Source organism: Erigeron canadensis, chromosome 8 (assembly GCF_010389155.1).
Source record: "Erigeron canadensis isolate Cc75 chromosome 8, C_canadensis_v1, whole genome shotgun sequence".
In the NCBI taxonomy this organism is placed as follows: domain Eukaryota; kingdom Viridiplantae; phylum Streptophyta; class Magnoliopsida; order Asterales; family Asteraceae; genus Erigeron; species Erigeron canadensis.
The window spans coordinates 4586016-4603190 of NC_057768.1; the positions used below are offsets into that span (position 1 = coordinate 4586016).

Consider the following 17175-nt stretch of genomic DNA (forward strand, 5'->3'; position numbering starts at 1 on the left):
GCTGAAGTAACAGATAGTTCTACGTTGAACCATACCTAATTCTCTAGGTATTCAACAAAAGCCCATTCAATAAAAAGTAGTAGTAAAAATCAAGTCGACAAACAAACATACCCAAAATACATAAAAAGACAAATACCAAAATAAATATCATTTTGCCAAACGGAATAATCAAGGCATCTTCGCATATCTATTTTGAGTTTTTCTTAAAAAATCACAACAAACCAACCTCTGCTGAGCATTTCTGATATGTTCATGGTCCACGTTACACACCCATTAATTCTTTTTACTTAATTTATATATCTTCAAAATTTAAATTTAATAATCCAAATTATATACATATATTTTGGCGGTGCATATAATTTTATATTCATTTCCATTTCCTTGAATTCATAATCATATTCCTAATTCAATCCGCCTGGGAATTTTTCTCACCTAAACAGAACAAAAATCACCGAATAAAAAGAAAATAAATACACACAAATTAACTTTAAAAATCTTGAATTTCTGAAAATTTATGTAAATTGCACAAAAATTTATAATCTTTCAAAGCATTCCCATCTGGGTTTCCTCCAATTTCAGGTAATTACAATTAATTAATCATTTTTATAAAACCTATACATATAGTCGTATACGTAACTACCTCATTTTTTCTTTAATTTAAGCCATTTTTTGTTCACATTTTAACAATTGATAAAAAGGGGTTGTAATTTAAGGTACTAATTTCATAACCCTTGAAGGAATTTGCAGGAAATGGGCAAAAAGATTGATAATAATAATAAGGATGATGGAGGAGTATTATTGACAAAAGAAGAAGGAAAAGGGAAGAAATTATGGAAAAAAGTGAAGTATCAGTTAGTTGAATATCATTCATTGCCTGCTTATATGAAAGATAATGAATTTATATTAGGTCATTATAGAGCTGAATGGCCTCTCAAGCAGATTTTTTTCAGCATTTTTACTCTTCATAATGAGACCCTTAATGTTTGGACGTAAGTACAATTTTTTCTATTTTTACCCTTTTCATTAATTTTAGCTTATTTTTTGGATTTTGCTAACCGATGCCCGGGTGTATGCTAAAAAATGTTGTACATGATAGTTGATGTTTATTTTGATGGGCGGATATTTTTATGTGTAATATTTTACTGCGTATTATAGTCGTGCTCAAGGACTATGGTTAGCAAAATTCTTATGTATTCTAGTTTAAGAATATATGAAATTGTGTTTTTCTTTTCTTGATTGATATTTGGTTTCTCTTGGATTATGTACAATTTTCTTATATGGGTTACTTGGGTTATTTTGTTATAAATATTATGCGGTTACCAACCTGCCTATTTTGAAGTGTTAATTGCTTATAATCAGCTCAGTTTCTAGAGAGTGTTTCTTATGGCTTATATTCCGTAAAAGTAAGAGGGTGTTGGGGAGTGAGTAAAAGAGTACTTATGGCTTACTTCAAAATTTGAAAGCTACCAAGTGCTTTTAGTTGTTTGAGTATTATTACTAAAACTGCATTATAGCTCTTGTTTTTTTGTTGTTGCCTGAATATGAAATTACAAATGATCACCAAGATTAGTGCTTATTTTGAATGCAATAAGTCTCTACAGTTAAGCTAATAGGCACCCAATTAAGGCAATAAGCAATCTCAAACATGTTACACGCCCTATGAATTGTGTTTTTTTTTTTGTGTGTGTGGACAACTGTTAATGCTTGTAGTTCAAACTTGGTGACCTTTACAATTTGTACGTTTATACTTTTTAGGTTTTTCTTGTGTAATTATGAAATGGATGGATGTTCGTAAGTGTTAACACATTCGGTATGTTCCATGGCTGTGTTGATAGCGTTATGTGTTAGTTGGATGAGTTTACCATATGACATCCACATCCTTCATGTGAAAATAATTCACTATCATAGTTTTTTCATGTCCTTAAAAGAAGCCTTTGTTTTTATTTTCAATATCCTTACTGAACGTCGGAAAACCAGGCATTTTGTTAATCGTATTCTATTGCGTGTAAAACTGTTATAAATTGGTTGTCTTCAACCAATGGTTCTATTGATTGATACTTGTACCAAGGTAGATAATCTCTAGCACATTTGCACATAAAACAATAGTTACAAGAGGCAAACACATGGATTTATGTGTGTTAATGATTTGAACTAGATTCAAGCTAGGTCCTGAATGGCTAAATTTCATCATACCTCTTGAATTAGAAGAGCATATATCCAAGGAAGATTGCCAACTGATAACTGATATACAAAAGAAATCGGAAAGAAACTGGATAAGAGAAAGAAATCCAAACAATTGCTATAGCTATATTCTTGAATAGTTTTGCCACCTTTATGTTTGATATTTACATAAGTTTGTAAAGGTTTTGTTATTCTTAAACCTTTATTTATGTGTGTTGTACTATTCGTATAAGTTTGTAAAGGTTTTGTTGTATTCAAACCTTTATTTATTTGTCTTACTTATCTTAAATCTTCATCTTTATTTACATCATGTTGCTTGTTGTTGCAGACACTTGATTGGGTTCTTCCTCTTCCTAACCCTAACAATTTATAGCGCAAAAAGTGTAGTTGATCTCCCTACCCTAAAACATTTACCAGATGTATTAAGGAGAGCAGATTTGCATAAACTTCGTGAAGACCTTTTGACTTGTATTCCTTCTTTGCCAAATATGCCTAATTTGCACAAACTTCATTCAGAGATAAAGACTTCATTCCCTGCATCAGCAGATTTCTTGCCATCATTATCTAATTGGCATATCGTGGAAGTCCTGTGTAATTGTTTACCTGAGCGGTTCTCCCATAGCAACCATACCGATGTTTGTGTTCTGGTAATGCCAATTTTCTTATAATGTTTGCTCATTCCCACTTCTTTATGAATTATGATGGCTAGATATGTTATGAAAATATTATTTGACTGATAATAGCAAAAAGCTAAGTTTTAACATCAAAGTTCTATGCCCTGTAATAAAGCGTGCCACAGGTAAGCGGTTTGACGTTGGTTTAAAGTTTGCTACTCATAGTCGTTTGGAAATGTTTTATGCTTGCAAGAAAAGTTATGTTTAGTAGTACTCTATTTTCTCTATTATTTTGGTGACTAGATGATATGCTGATCTGTGTAAGGGGTGTTTGGACTTGTGTTCTAAAGTGAACTACAAAGATTTTTTCAGATATTAGCTAACAAATAATTTATAAAATATATTTTATAGTTGATAAAAAGTAAATATCTTTGTAGGTAATTGCTTCCACAATATGACGTTTTGGTCATTCTATTTCTGCAGATAATCAGTAAAAAAAAGATAATTAGACTTTAACAAATTCTAATTATCTGATTATTATAAATCTTAAATTAGGGAAGTAAATTTAAACACGTCGAGTTATATATACTTATATAACAGTGTGTGTCTGTTTCAAAACCGGACATCCTGTAAGTTATATTAGTACTCCATGTGGCTTGGATATGAAGTTCGAATTGCAGTGTAAACATGATCACACCTTTGTGGATACAAATTCTGAAAGATGATAGTTATAATGGTTTAGATAATTAGAATGATAACTTCCTTTTCCATTTTCTACATTTCTTTACGTATATTACTTGATTGGGCTGACAAAAAAGATTGGGAGTCTGAGACTCACAAAATAGAGGTTGTGTACTGAATGAAACCTTAAACCTCCACTTTTATTTTCCTTGTAATTTATGTTTCATTCAATATTTCTGTGATTCTTTTCCAGCGTAGCATGAAGGAGGATGTGGCGAACTTAATAGCACCACTAATGACTCGGCCCATCACACGCTGGCCATTCTTTGCCTTCTTGGGTGGGGCCATGTTCTGTCTTCTAGCAAGCAGCTTATGCCACTTGCTCTGCTGTCACTCCAAGCGGCTATCCTACATCATGCTCAGACTTGATTATGCAGGCATTGCCGCCTTAATTTCCACCTCCTTTTACCCACCAGTCTACTACTCCTTCATGTGCCATCCTTTCTTCTGCAATCTTTACTTAGGATTCATAACTGTTTTGGGAATCACCACCATCATGGTCTCACTTTTACCTGTGTTCGACCGACCAGAATATCGTAACATTAGGACGGGGTTATTTCTCGGGATGGGCTTGTCAGGCGCAGGACCAATCTTTCATAAGCTTATCTTGTTCTGGAATCAGCCAGAGGCTGTACATACTACCGGATATGAAATCTTGATGGGTACTTTTTATGGAATTGGTAGCTTAATTTATGCAACAAGAATTCCAGAGAGATGGATGCCGGGGAAATTTGATATTGCTGGCCACAGTCACAACCTTTTTCATGTGCTGGTGGTGGCGGGAGCTTACACTCATTATCGGGCAGGGCTGGTGTATTTGAAATGGAGAGATATGGAAGGGTGTTTATGAAAAAAGTAGATACTGGAATAAATTTGCAGACATGATAATGTAATGTATGTTGTAAGGCAGCACTATGTTGTGTAATATAGCATAAAAGTCTGCAGCAAGAATAAAATGGCAAGTTTTATGAATGTTGGAAAGACTTTGATAGTTTTCTGTATATGCAAGTTTAACCCTTGTTTGCTAGATGTGAACAAGCACATTTATGAACCAATTGCGTCGTTAATTTGCTCGAAAAGTAAAATTTGGGCAATAGTTATGAATGAATGATTGCACATCATCTGAACGAAGTTTTTTTTTTAAAAAAAGAAAAAAGTTAAAGTAGGAGACTAATTTATGCAAAAGCAAAACATATTGAATGCTCTCGTTGAGAATCTGAGCTAAAGACCTCTAGCTTAATAAACATGCTCCAACAAACTGAGCTATGACTACGAGAGCTGCTTGTCACTATATCTAGTACAATATTTAAGAAGTTTATATCTCAATATGATCCGATGGCAGTTTCGTATCTAGAGCTTTACATCAAGTGTGGTTGAATCTAATTAGGTAAATTTCGTCTTGCCATGGAAATGAGATGAAATCATGAACTGAGAAAACATACCAAAAGATCAAAACATATCGTTTTGCAAGGGCGTAGCTATACAGGGGCGGGGAGGGGCGCCCGACCCCCCAAAAATTTTTTTGCGATGTAGGGGTATATGGTTTTCGTGTAGAAAAATTTCGATATAATCGGTTTCGACCCCCATTTTAAAAAAAATAGTGTTTGGGAGAAAAAAATTTAGATCCCGACCCCCCACTGAAAATTTTCAAACTTTGCCACTGTCGTTTTGGGTATATATGGTACCAAATTTATAGCAAAAAGAATCGGTTTTAGAATGATACATTGATACATGACTAAATCAGAGGGACCATTCCTGGATTAACAATGATGGTTTGGTATTCTTTTGGTTTTTGAGGTGTTGTTCTTGAACTTTTATTTGTTGACTAAATCACTTTCCATATACGAGTCTTGTCACAAAGGAGTTAAAAAAAAAAAAGAACAGTAGCTCAATAAGTGCAAATGGATGAATATAATATCATGAGACGACTTCGTGTTATATGGTTACCTTTTACTTATTTTATTGCTTTGACATTCCTTTTCAATTATACGTATTTATTAATTTTAACATCAAATTTAGCAAATGACTCATATAAATAGAAAGAAAAAAGATCAAAAGACTTCATATATCAATCATATTTGAGTATTAAACTTAATGGAGGAAAAATCAAACCAAGCTCCAGGAATCGGCATTGACCTTGGAACAACGTACTCATGTGTCGCGGCATGGCAGCATGAACCGATTGAAATCATACCAAATGGTATGGGCAACAGAACAACTCCATCTTCTATATCTTTTCTTGATGGGAAACGTGCCACGAACCCAGCCAAAACCATATTAGGTTAGCAAACTTACTTTTTTTTTTTCTTTTTTTTTTTTTTACATATATCAATTATTAAGTAAATTTGATATCCATTAGAAGTATATGCAAGAAAACGTCAAGTAAATGAACTTGGAAGCTAAGATCAAAAACGAGTTTTATATTAACTTTGCTTTCATTTACTCACATGATATAGGGGCGAACAAAGTTGGTCCCAACAAGAAGTACTTTGACATGACTTGTTGGAAGTGTGGTCAACTCGGACACTTGAAACGGAATTGTAAGGCTAGATTTGGTAGTCAAAATACCAATGTATCAAGCACAAGCGACTCGAGAAATGGTTCCATCAACCAAAACTCGAAAGGTCAGAATATATTTAATGATTAGAGTTAAAATGTTTCGGATATATTTAAGGCTTGTTTTATGTAGGATGATGAATTGATGATGTTGCATACTTGCATGGTGGGCTAACTCGGGAGCTATCACCTGGGTGTCAAGGATAGTTGTTTCAAGACTTACGATTTAGTAAGTGACGGGTCAATTGACAATTCTTCACATGGGAAATGAATCAACAACCCTGCTCATGGATATAGTAGTGTGGATTTGACTTTTATTTCTGAAAAAATTGTTTCTTTACTTGATGTTGTTTTGCATGTATCGCAAATTAAAAGAAAACATGGTTTCAATTAGTGTTTTAAAAGGTTGTGATTTATATGATAAGTTTATTTCGTGAAAGCATGATACGTTTAATTTTGGGTATTTATGCAAAAGAGTGTTGATAGAATATTTAGACTTGTGAATGTTAACTTTGCTTTTATTTCAACTTCTAGCAAGGGTGGACGAACTACCTCTCCACTCGTTTCCACTTTTTGTTTATTTCTCTTCACTTGCAAGTTGCAAGGTTCCATGATCCCATCCCATTGCCCCCACCCCCACTTAAAAAGGGACAAAAAACAAGAAATAGACAAAAGAAATATAGAGTGAAAAGGTAGAAAAACTGGACACTACCATCACCACTTGGGGGGTGGGGGTGTTCCTATGGGTACCTAGTTGGTCACAAAGGCACTCTGTGCACCCGAAATGATATTACTTTTAGGTTGTACACCTTATTACCTTAAATGCAAGATGGAACAAAGATGAAGAACATCATGATCAAACAAGAGACATAGATGGCAAGTAGAGAAGAATAAATAAGAAATTCAATTGCTATGAAACGTGGATAACTTGTGTATCCAGATTCATCATTGAAGTTAACATGTATGATTAATGTTTTTGAAAGAAAAAGATATCTCCACTTTGAAAATAAAAAGTTGCCAACCCATATAGTATGCTAATCTGTCCTACCTCACAATTTTCAGTGCCAAAGGCCGACATGATCCAGTTCATACCATTGTACACTCCAAGCTACCTGAGAAAACATATGATTTGTCCGTAATACACATCTAGTTGTAACAACAAATAGAGCACCTCATGAGCAAAAAAAAGTAGACAACCGACCATCTCAATGCTTTTAAAGTCAAATTCACTTTGATGTTAAATATCTGACATATAAAACACAAAGAAACATGATAACATATCGAATCTTTTACATCCATCTAAGATATAGAATTAAAATACATATATTTAATCTATCGTTCTCAACTTCTCATAACACTTAGATGCTTTGTTCTGCATAAAAACTGGCATATCAGAAGCTCTTACTCTAAATCTAATATTATAGTCAACATTATTGTTTATTACTTATTACAGTAAAAAACAAACATGACTACACCTTTCCTCACAATACTGAATCCTCAAAATCCAGACTCCATTTATTATGAGCCCAATGATTCATATTCCATTTCTGGATATTCATATGTATATATGTTCACACTGTATGAGTGTAGATGCAATTTTATACTCACCGAATATACAAGAAAAGTTGAACCAGAGCCCAAAAACTGAATCAGACCAAGTCAGTCTCATATGTTGTATAAATCAAGACTCCTATTTTCACCGACGTCTTTGAGACTACGAGCCAAATGAACCCAAGATGAAGCTAAATCAATCCCAGAAAGTAAAAGAATACAAAAAATATACATATTACCTTCTCTAGCAGCCTAATTATCCCAGTAGTTCCGGAGCTGTGACATATGCAGGAGGAGGTCATCCCTACCCAAGCCAGTGGCACTGCTAGTCATTATCCATGGAGGATGAACCTTGTAATTTTCCTTAATCAGTTCTTGAAAACTCTTTATATTTTCATCAGGTCGTTTTCCCTTGCTGTTCTTCACTTTATCACATTTCGTGAAAACAATAGTCATCGGAATCTACAACATGTGGCCAAAAATGAAAAGAAATAAGAATTAATCCAACACAAATACATTAAAAAATGTGAGAGTTTAAAGAAAACGATAGCTACTAGAAATCATACATTATTTCGTCCAAGCCAATTGGCACAGTCAAGGTCAATCTTCTGAGGTGGGACACTTGCATCAACAAGAAGCAGAACGCTTACCAAAGATTCCCTATTTAAAAAGTAACCTTTGGTGAATGATGACCAATCCATTCTTGTAGCTTCCGGGGCGTTAGCAAAACTGTATGATGTATAGATAATAAAGCTCAGTTGGAAGCTGGGAAAATAACATTATATGTTGTGGGTATGAAAGCAAAATAGCCTTCATACACTTACTTCTCTCGAATTTAGACCACTCAAATGTCTGCTACTTCTACCCAAAACCTAACATCTGACACTAAACTTCAAGATTGGTTGCTCTCTATATTACTGTGTTTATTGCACGAATTCTTTTATGCCTTGCAGAGTTGCGGTCTTAATCCTTAAGTAGGAAAACCCACTCTTACAACATAACCGATTTCTATTTGATCAACCAGATCTTATAGCGATAAAAAGAAAAGGGTTTAGTCACTAAACGAACAATGTACTTTCCCTCATGTACATGATTGCCCATTAAACTGAAACATTGAAGTGTATCACCAACAAACTTGTAAAATTTGTACATGGTTGACCAAATGTTGACTTGTTTACCTGCAATAGCAGGTTAATTGGCTTTTTCTTTTAATTAATTAAAACTATTGTGTACAACCACCACCACCACATGAACTTCACTGGAAAATCAATATCCAATGCCACCAACCTCTCTCTGCATGAACATACATCATCCCTAACCTTTCTCATCACCGTTCCCTTCTTCATTTGTGATTTTTTCATTACCATGTCTTAGAATACATAAATCTAAACAAAACAATTCATATACATATACAAAATCTGGTAATTATAAACACATTTAAATCTATCTTCTTTAACATCATCACAAAAGGGGGAAAAGAACACCTCTCTCCAACAAATATCATCACTTACATATACTAACAGCACAACACGATCCGAGTCGGATTGATTACGTCTTACAATCCATTGATTCCCTACAATAAATTATCTTTATTTTTTCAATTCATTGAATATATCTCACGAATTTCATACATGTTAATTATTTTCTCAAATTAATTTAAACACAAAAATCCATTACAATACAAATGTAAACCCAGAAAAAAAGGTAACACAAGCATCGATTTAAGTAAAAATCGTTAATCTTCTTCGATTAAGATTTCCATGAACTATTCCACTCCCGTAATTGGTGTCGGCCAACATAAATAATTGAAATTTTGGCATTAATGTCTTATTAATTAGTTTTGGCAAAGCAGAGGTGATGGAAGTATCCAAGTGGGAAAAGAAAATAACTTTATCAAATAAACACCGGTTTATTAGATGAGATTTATGCACAAAGGGTATTAAGGTAAAAAATTAATGAAAAATTAGAGAAATGACCATTTAACCTGTTATTGCAGGTAAACAAGTTAACATTTGGTCAACCATGTACAAATTTTACAAGTTCCGCTGGTGATACACATCAATATTTCAGTTTAATGGGTAACCATGTACATGAGGTAAAGTACATTGTTCATCCAGTGATTAAACCCTAAAAAAACCATGTTTTGAGCCAAAAAAGAAGGTAAGCTCTGTCTACTATCTCAAAAGGTGCCAAAACGGGCAGGTTAGTAACGGGGCAGAACATATAATTTATGCATGGGTCAGATTGACATGTCCCACAAACAATATTTGAGCATTTCTTATACATACAAGATATCATTATAGAAACTCCATTAGTACAATAACAATCTAAATATAATAGAATAAGAAGATCAGGGAGGTTTTATGCATTAAAGATAATTTTACGCCATCTTTCACATGTTCGAAGCTATGGTTAGTTTCCTTATTAGCTAAATTATACTATCGTTTAAGCTTTTTATGACAGCTTAAAGGTTAATAGGGTATATCTTGTTTAAACTTTCATGATTTCATCTACAAGCAGGCTTTTTCTCTTTACCAACTAAATGCAGGTAGTCACAGCATACTGGAGTTCATTAATATGCCATGTTTACTTGACCAAACACATACTTCTTACAGGCTATTGACAAGAATTCTACTGAGTTTTCATCTCAAAACCAATTGAAACTAAGGAAAGAACTTTACTACTTTAATATCATAAATTGCTCAATGTTAATAAATCTTTTTCATTTTATCTCCACCATGACTAGTCGAGCATTCTTGGATGACACATTTATGAAAAGAGTGTGTGAAACATATGCATAACTTATTATGCTGGAGTGCGGTTCGAAAAGCATGAACAGTCCACCGAAGTCAGAAGGGCACAAAGTGCATAAAGGAGGAGCATCCTCCAACCGAACTTCTAGCAGTTAAGGCTCCAATTTCCAAATTTCTCAAAACTTAAGACATTTTCACAATTGTCATTAGTCTAGTCTATAATGAAAACTGCCTAAACTCGAGGATTTCTATAAAATCAAGCAGATAATATATCAACTAGGGGATTTATCATTTCAGCACTACAGGCATTGCGAGTACTTCGAATTTTGTGTTTTTAGCCATATTTACTGAGTTCCGACTCACTTCGTCTGAAATGAAGCATTCACAATTCTATTTTAACTTGTCGCAAAATAAGTGATCATTTTCAGAAGTAATACATTCATTTTACCATTATACCCTGAGTACAACCTTTTACTAAATTAGGTTTCTAAATATCTATGCAAAAATATAAGAGCAAAAGTGCTTACCAGCTACTTTTTAATGTTTAATGATTATAAAAACCTAAAACTATGCATTTTCTCAACTTGAACATTTGATTTGGAACGGCGAGATTATAAGACAAGACTAGTATCATTTCAAACACTAAAAAACATAAAGAAAAGAAAAAGAAGCTTACCCATAACCAGGCAAATCAACAAGATACCAACTTTTATTCACCAAGAAATGATTAATCAGCTGTGTCTTCCCTAATCATATCATAACAACAACATATATATAAATATTACTATAAAAAATAAACAAATAATTTTGCGGTAAAATGTTGTACATACAGATGATATTAATAATAGTATAAAAATTTAGAAACCTGGTTTTTTGGAAGTAAGAGCAACTTCTTTCTTACGAACCAAAGAATTAATCAAAGAAGACTTGCCAACATTAGACCGACCCAACATTGCGAATTCGGGTCGGTCATCTTTCGGGCAATCTTTGGGTCGAATACTACTTCCAACAAACTCAACTTGTTTGACTTTAGAGTCACCAGCATAAGGTCCGAGGATGATGTTGGAATTAGGTAAAATCATGTCGTCGGTATAATCATCTGGGTCGGTTCCGGGTGGGAAAAAGAGAACGGGTCGGGTTGATTTGGTGGGGTCGGAAAAGGGTGTTTTGACGGCGGAGACATGGGCGGAGTGAGAGGTTAATGTTTTGAAAGAGAGAAATGATTTTGATGAATATGATGATAACGGTGGTTGGGATGGAAGGAAGTGATGAGTGAAGAGACGAATTCTTGATGATATTAAAAACATTTTTGTTGATTGTTCTGTTTGTGGGGAGAATAAAACACAAAAAGTGTCTTGTCTTGGATAGAAGTTAGATATTTTGTTTGGGAGAAAATGACCAAAACCAATATATTTGGCTTCGGGCGGCAAATGGTTCGTCACTTCTCAAACGTCGTAGACCACTTTTTTGACATTTGAGACACCCCTTGTCGGTCTCGGAAAATCGGTGTAGTGTGTTGGTTAAATGATGAGGTGTAACTGATATGACAAAAATAATGAGATGTGACGTACGTAATCATTAGGAGCTCTATTAAAAAACAATTTTAATATTATTGGGACCAATTTTCATATGTTTAATCTAAATTTTTAACAAAATAGTCTTTACCACAGCCGGCACCATTGCATCGCCACCACTCATCACCGACGCCGCCATTTACATCGTCACTGGGTACTGTTCTAGTAGTTACGGAGTATAATAATGCGAATAGATAATGTTAGTAGCGAATGGAGATGCAAGAAGCCCTTTGGTGAATATTGCGCATACTCAGATCGTGAGGAGACATGTAGAACTCAGACTTAACTATTTGCAACCTTATCTCAGACGAAGTGTATATAATGTTTGGTCGGTTCATGTTAAACCAGATTGGCAGAGCCGCAAAAATGTTAACAGTAACATTATCACAGTATGTAGAAATGGGCGAAGAAGTTCCCGAACAAGTTATCCAAGTTCCTAACGTAGTCAAAAAGAGCTTGAATATTAACCGAGACCAAGCATATAGTAAGCCTAATATAACCCATTGTTCAAGATATGCAATATTACATCAAATAAACTAGGATGAAACATAGGATTCGATGGTTGATTCAACATCCTTTATTAATTGTATATATACAAGCTAGTATCATACCATATATGTTTTTCCATAATGGCTACTAACTAATGTATAGCTATATATGTACAATCAGCTTAATTACATATACCAGCTAAACTCATCCTAAATACTAACTAATGCTCTAATCTTTACAATGTTTTAGAACAATAATGATTTTTTTCATCACTAATAAGTACTATTATTTACTCCTATGGGGACATGGGGTTACGGGGTTAGGGTCTGAAACTTGCTCGAGAGTCTCTCAATTTGTGACCATAGCAGCGTTCCTAGTGATGACCTTGCTGGCTGCTCTTCTTCTGTGTTGTTACTTCTTGATGATCTATGAGACGAAGAATCCAATGATGATCCATTCGTCACAAAAACCATGCCCCCAATCTTCTCAATCTCTTTCTTAACTGTTTCAACCATCTGCAGATTCACATCACGTCCACCAACATCTGTGACATAAAATGACCCGACTGCCTTTTCTCCATGTATCCCAATCTCGGCCCTTGCAACTGAGAGCCCGTTTTCACGAAACACCCTGGTTACATCTGATAGTAGTCCTGACCTATTTCGACTCTTCACATCTAACCTTAGCCCCTGTACGTTCATTTATAATATGTCTCAGATTAGTTATCAAGTATCAATGTTTAATTATGTTTCCGTACATTTATGAACAATATAGGGTAAACATGTACATTTGATACTCTTCGTTCTACAGCTGCAACTATACATCGACTGATTGCTTGTCGTTGAATCTCTGAGTTTAATGTATGCCCGTCTTTCTGCCTTATGTAGTACTCCTGTATAATTCAAATAGATTTGAAGAAGGTTATAGTTTAAAACTAAATACACCTCCGTCCCATTTTAAATGTCTTAATTTGACTGCTTGAGTCTTAATATTTGAACTTTGACCGTAAATAATTTTGTTTGTGTTACATAATACTTTATGAAAGTTATATCATTGAAAAATATATTTATATCCTAATTCATTCATATATTTTCTATCAAGTGTTACGTACCACAAACAAAGATATTTAAGGTCAAAGTTTTACTCATAAAAAGACTCAAAATGTCAAACTAGGATATTTAAAATGGGACGGATTGAGTTTCTAGTAGTTGAAATAATTAAAAAATACAAAGGTACCTGAAATGCAACAGGCCCTTTAGAGCTAACTGCTGCATGAAAAACCACATATTGCAAGTCAGTCAGGGTGCAAACAGTGTCAAATAGTAACTTTGGCCTGTCTGGACTCGTTACATTAAGAACCGAATACCCCTTTTCGCGACAGTTTTCAACCGTGACAATTGTCTCATAGCTTTTATCACGACTACTATATATACACTTTTCTTGGTAGTCTTTATCAGCCATCATCAGCTGGTGTAGCCGTCTCTCTGTATGGGGTTGACCCGTGGCCTGGCTGGTTAACTTGACACTTGGCCTTTCATGATTGGTGTGACGCGCATTGACCACGGTCACTAGCTTGGATTGTACTTCATCCACCCTTTGAGGGTCCATTATTGATGACCCATGGTTTGAATCATCATTTTCTACATGAATGATGCAAGCGGCACGCGTGTTATGGGTCCATACTACTGCGGCAGATACATGACACCTTAGTTCAGCTAGTACTGCCGATATCTCAGACAATAAGCCCGGCCTATCAGTTATTGTCATCTCAAGTGTCATATGCTCCATCGGTACATGCCTTTGTCTCATTTCTTTGCCTATACTACTTGTTTTTACTTGTGTTTTCTCTCTTCTACTTGCACATATGGACTACAAAAAATTAACAAAATGTCACTCTCACTCTTCAATTCAATACTTAATTAATAGAATTTGATAATACATGTTAGGTTGTCACATAAAATATTACTATATGTTTGTCATATGTTAAAACAAACACTCAAGAATGTAAATGAAAGAGACCTGTTGTATATTATGAATTAGATCTTTGTCTGTTATCTTGTTGCCAAGTTGATCAGTCACATGGAACACTATATGCAAATAGGCGAAACATAAGTTCATGTGAGTATATGGAGATAAGATCGATCGAGACAACCAAATTAAAAGGATCCAAATTAATTAATGAAAGAATATGGGTCGATGACTAACCATCCATGAACCAACGACCATCCGAACAAATGTATGATTTGGATATAACAAGATCAAGATCTGTTAGAACTTGCACCATATCCAGCAATATCCCGTGCCTGTTTGCACAATCAACCTACACCATTCAAACAAAACCAACTATAAAACTTCATATGTATATTTCTGAGTTTAAAAGAAATTAAAGTCTAGTTATGACAATAATTGGGCAATGGTAAGTAGCCGATGACGGTAAACATGCAGAATAAAAGTAGAGGTCTAGTGTTCAAATCCGGCCCGTGTCATGTCCTTTCAACCATAGGTGTACATGATTTACTTTCTCTGATGTTTGTCGTGAGACCGGTCGGTGGTATACTAATAATGAGCCGATTATCCAATATTGCTATGTCAATTAAGCAACTAATGATCGATGATGTATTAAATGTATTCAACTATGATATGATATCACTCTTACAAAAGAAAGATGTTTGATAAGCAAAAGTACATTAGAGTATAAAAGAAATGGTATAACAAAACAAATTTCTTTACTAAGAAAAAAAAACCATTGGATATGTTATCATTGTCCACTTTTGAAGCTTGAGTGGCTTCTTTCCCACTTGGGTGGGCGTGTTCTTGTTTTTGATATTGGTCCCTTTCTCTCTGAATTCTATATAGCTAGCTATAATTTTATAATATTTACAATCCAAATCATAGTTACCACCATTTATAATTCAATATATTATTGTGTAATTGAATCAATAATGTTATAAGAATTACATTGAATCTTCCTACGTCTTTTTCATTCTTTGCTGGAATCAAAAACCCTCTCTTTAGACCTTAAAGAAGATAATCTTTTTAGAAAACTAACTTTCGCCGTCACCTATTGACGTATCTAATGTCAATTCATTACGCAATTAGACACATTAGCGAAAAACTTTAATCTTATTAAAAGAAGAAGAATGCCAAATGACGAATTGTTGATAACGATGTTCGTAGTGGCATTATTTGATTGATCTCCATCAGGAGTTATAGACTAAATCTTCTTAATTAGGATATTTATATGTACTCACTCTATATGTCATTTGTAAATAATTAATATGTAATTAAATAACTTAAGCTAAGTTAGCATTTCAAGAAATTTAGAGGAATAATTAAGTCAAAACATATATATATATATATAAGTACTGCATGACTTACCTTCACAAGTGTGCAATCTTCATATGTATCATTATCAATGCAGACCCTGCAAGGCCATGAAATTTCTAAGTTACAAAACTTGTATAGTAAATAAATTAAATACGAATACGTGTGTGTATATATACATATATATTAGCTAGAACCTCGGAGGGTGGATTCTATCGACAAGTGACTCGAGCTCAGGATGAACGTAATAAGGTCCATATCCCATGTCCATTTCGTACGTCTTCAATTTGTAAAGATACTTTGAGCTAGTAATGGTTGTTGCTTAACAAAATTCTATTTACCTAGTAAATTAAAACACACAACATGCAAACTTATCAAAGGTTGTATATACTTTTCATCCTATACCGTTATTGCTTTACTATATATCTCTTTAGGTGTTTGATCTCATATGAAATTTTATTTTAAATGTTTCTTGAATTCCAAGAAATCACCTTTTTCTCACATGAAATATAAAACAATTTTAAAGGTCTTGCAAATATAATAAACCATCTTTTTAAAGTTTTAAAAGGTTCAAAAATAATTATGCATACCAAGTTTCCCTTTTTACAAAATCAGTAGAATCAATATGATTTTTAAAAAAGAAAAATAACATATTTGAATATTGCTCTTCATATATCAGACTTCAATTTTAAAAAAAACTCGGTTATTTCTGAGAAAACTTTTGTTTCCAGTCCCATGAGAATTTCACTTGCATCCGGATTAGTAGTATTAATAATAACTTGATGAAAAGAGATGGCGAAATATGTACCTGGTGAGGATTTTCCGAATAGTAGTTCACATGGTAGAGAGGAGATGATATATACGAGTGTTAAAAAAATGAAGGGTTTCCTTAAAGTGTGTGCGTGGGGAAAGTCCACCGAGGTATATAAGCGGTGTATATGTCAAAGAGTCCAAGACTTACTAGGAAACAAAAGTGGCATGCATTTGGATATATGAATAGTATATTGATTATATACGATTATATCGGAATATTTGTTGTATATTTTAAACGTGTGATTATATGAGATCTACCCGGAATAAAATTGGGCCATTTTTTTTTTAACTAAACATGTAGTCACAAAACATATGTTACCATTACCCTCGATAGAAAGTTATTCCGCAATATGACAGGTTTTCGAAATTCGAATATGTTATTTAAGAACTCGTTAGAAATTTCGTTGTTAAAATATATTTATAGAAATAAAAGTTTGAAAAAATGTATAGTGAAGTACTAATATAAATATTTAAGATGTGAGAATTGACTAAATACATAAAATAAGTACGAGTATATAAAATTATTAGGGGTAAATATCAAGTCGTAACTTCTAACACTAAAAACTAGTTTTTGTGCTT

At 33.8% G+C, this 17175-nt stretch overlaps 4 protein-coding genes across 8 annotated transcripts; 2 read left to right on the forward strand and 2 right to left on the reverse strand.

Annotated features, from left to right (window-relative positions):
* The first annotated feature begins 235 nt into the window (after positions 1–235).
* LOC122578089 (heptahelical transmembrane protein 4-like) lies at positions 236–4508 on the forward strand. 2 transcript variants are annotated; one of them, XM_043749964.1, is made up of 4 exons: positions 236–579; positions 738–989; positions 2510–2828; positions 3730–4508. In XM_043749964.1, exons 2-4 carry the CDS (start codon positions 751–753, stop codon positions 4384–4386), a joined length of 1215 nt encoding a protein of 404 aa, XP_043605899.1. In that variant the 5' UTR covers positions 236–579; positions 738–750; the 3' UTR covers positions 4387–4508. The 2 variants fall into 2 exon arrangements, with proteins under 2 accessions (XP_043605899.1, XP_043605900.1); XM_043749965.1 differs by having other exon boundaries at positions 748–989.
* Positions 4509–5562: 1054 nt separating this feature from the next.
* On the forward strand, positions 5563–6531 carry LOC122580675 (heat shock 70 kDa protein II-like). 2 transcript variants are annotated; one of them, XM_043752942.1, is made up of 3 exons: positions 5563–5817; positions 5993–6160; positions 6226–6531. In XM_043752942.1, exons 1-3 carry the CDS (start codon positions 5631–5633, stop codon positions 6228–6230), a joined length of 360 nt encoding a protein of 119 aa, XP_043608877.1. In that variant the 5' UTR covers positions 5563–5630; the 3' UTR covers positions 6231–6531. The 2 variants fall into 2 exon arrangements, with proteins under 2 accessions (XP_043608877.1, XP_043608876.1); XM_043752941.1 differs by having other exon boundaries at positions 5993–6531.
* A 442-nt stretch (positions 6532–6973) lies between these two features.
* On the reverse strand, positions 6974–11754 carry LOC122578926 (GTP-binding protein At2g22870). Of its 3 annotated transcripts, XR_006320566.1 has the most exons (6): positions 11262–11754; positions 11073–11142; positions 8210–8372; positions 7883–8105; positions 7701–7806; positions 6974–7204 (listed from the first exon to the last, which is right to left on the reverse strand). XR_006320566.1 is itself a non-coding variant. In XM_043750978.1 (5 exons), exons 1-4 carry the CDS (start codon positions 11701–11703, stop codon positions 7896–7898), a joined length of 885 nt encoding a protein of 294 aa, XP_043606913.1. In that variant the 5' UTR covers positions 11704–11754; the 3' UTR covers positions 6974–7204; positions 7883–7895. The 3 variants fall into 3 exon arrangements, 1 of the variants encoding a protein (XP_043606913.1); XR_006320565.1 differs by having other exon boundaries at positions 7701–8105; XM_043750978.1 differs by lacking the exon at positions 7701–7806.
* Positions 11755–12524: 770 nt separating this feature from the next.
* Positions 12525–16637, reverse strand: LOC122579856 (ACT domain-containing protein ACR1). Its single transcript, XM_043752108.1, has 8 exons — positions 16592–16637; positions 15981–16124; positions 15838–15883; positions 14665–14779; positions 14479–14546; positions 13696–14328; positions 13247–13351; positions 12525–13148 (listed from the first exon to the last, which is right to left on the reverse strand). Exons 2-8 carry the CDS (start codon positions 16052–16054, stop codon positions 12771–12773), a joined length of 1419 nt encoding a protein of 472 aa, XP_043608043.1. The 5' UTR covers positions 16055–16124; positions 16592–16637; the 3' UTR covers positions 12525–12770.
* Positions 16638–17175: the final 538 nt, after the last annotated feature.

Coding starts and splice junctions, on each gene's coding strand:
- LOC122578089 (XM_043749964.1), top strand. CDS start 751: ATGGGCAAAAAGATTGATAATAATAATAAGGATGATGGAGGAGTATTA. Junction 990..2,509: donor GAGACCCTTAATGTTTGGAC/GTAAGTACAATT, acceptor TTGTTGTTGCAG/ACACTTGATTGGGTTCTTCC. Junction 2,829..3,729: donor ATACCGATGTTTGTGTTCTG/GTAATGCCAATT, acceptor ATTCTTTTCCAG/CGTAGCATGAAGGAGGATGT.
- LOC122580675 (XM_043752941.1), top strand. CDS start 5,631: ATGGAGGAAAAATCAAACCAAGCTCCAGGAATCGGCATTGACCTTGGA. Junction 5,818..5,992: donor CCCAGCCAAAACCATATTAG/GTTAGCAAACTT, acceptor CACATGATATAG/GGGCGAACAAAGTTGGTCCC.
- LOC122578926 (XM_043750978.1), bottom strand. CDS start 11,703: ATGTTTTTAATATCATCAAGAATTCGTCTCTTCACTCATCACTTCCTT. Junction 8,373..11,072: donor GTTGATTTGCCTGGTTATGG/GTAAGCTTCTTT, acceptor TACATCATACAG/TTTTGCTAACGCCCCGGAAG. Junction 8,106..8,209: donor ATTGGCTTGGACGAAATAAT/GTATGATTTCTA, acceptor CACATGTTGTAG/ATTCCGATGACTATTGTTTT.
- LOC122579856 (XM_043752108.1), bottom strand. CDS start 16,054: ATGGACATGGGATATGGACCTTATTACGTTCATCCTGAGCTCGAGTCA. Junction 14,547..14,664: donor TGGTCGTTGGTTCATGGATG/GTTAGTCATCGA, acceptor ATTTGCATATAG/TGTTCCATGTGACTGATCAA. Junction 14,329..14,478: donor TAATTCATAATATACAACAG/GTCTCTTTCATT, acceptor AATTTTTTGTAG/TCCATATGTGCAAGTAGAAG.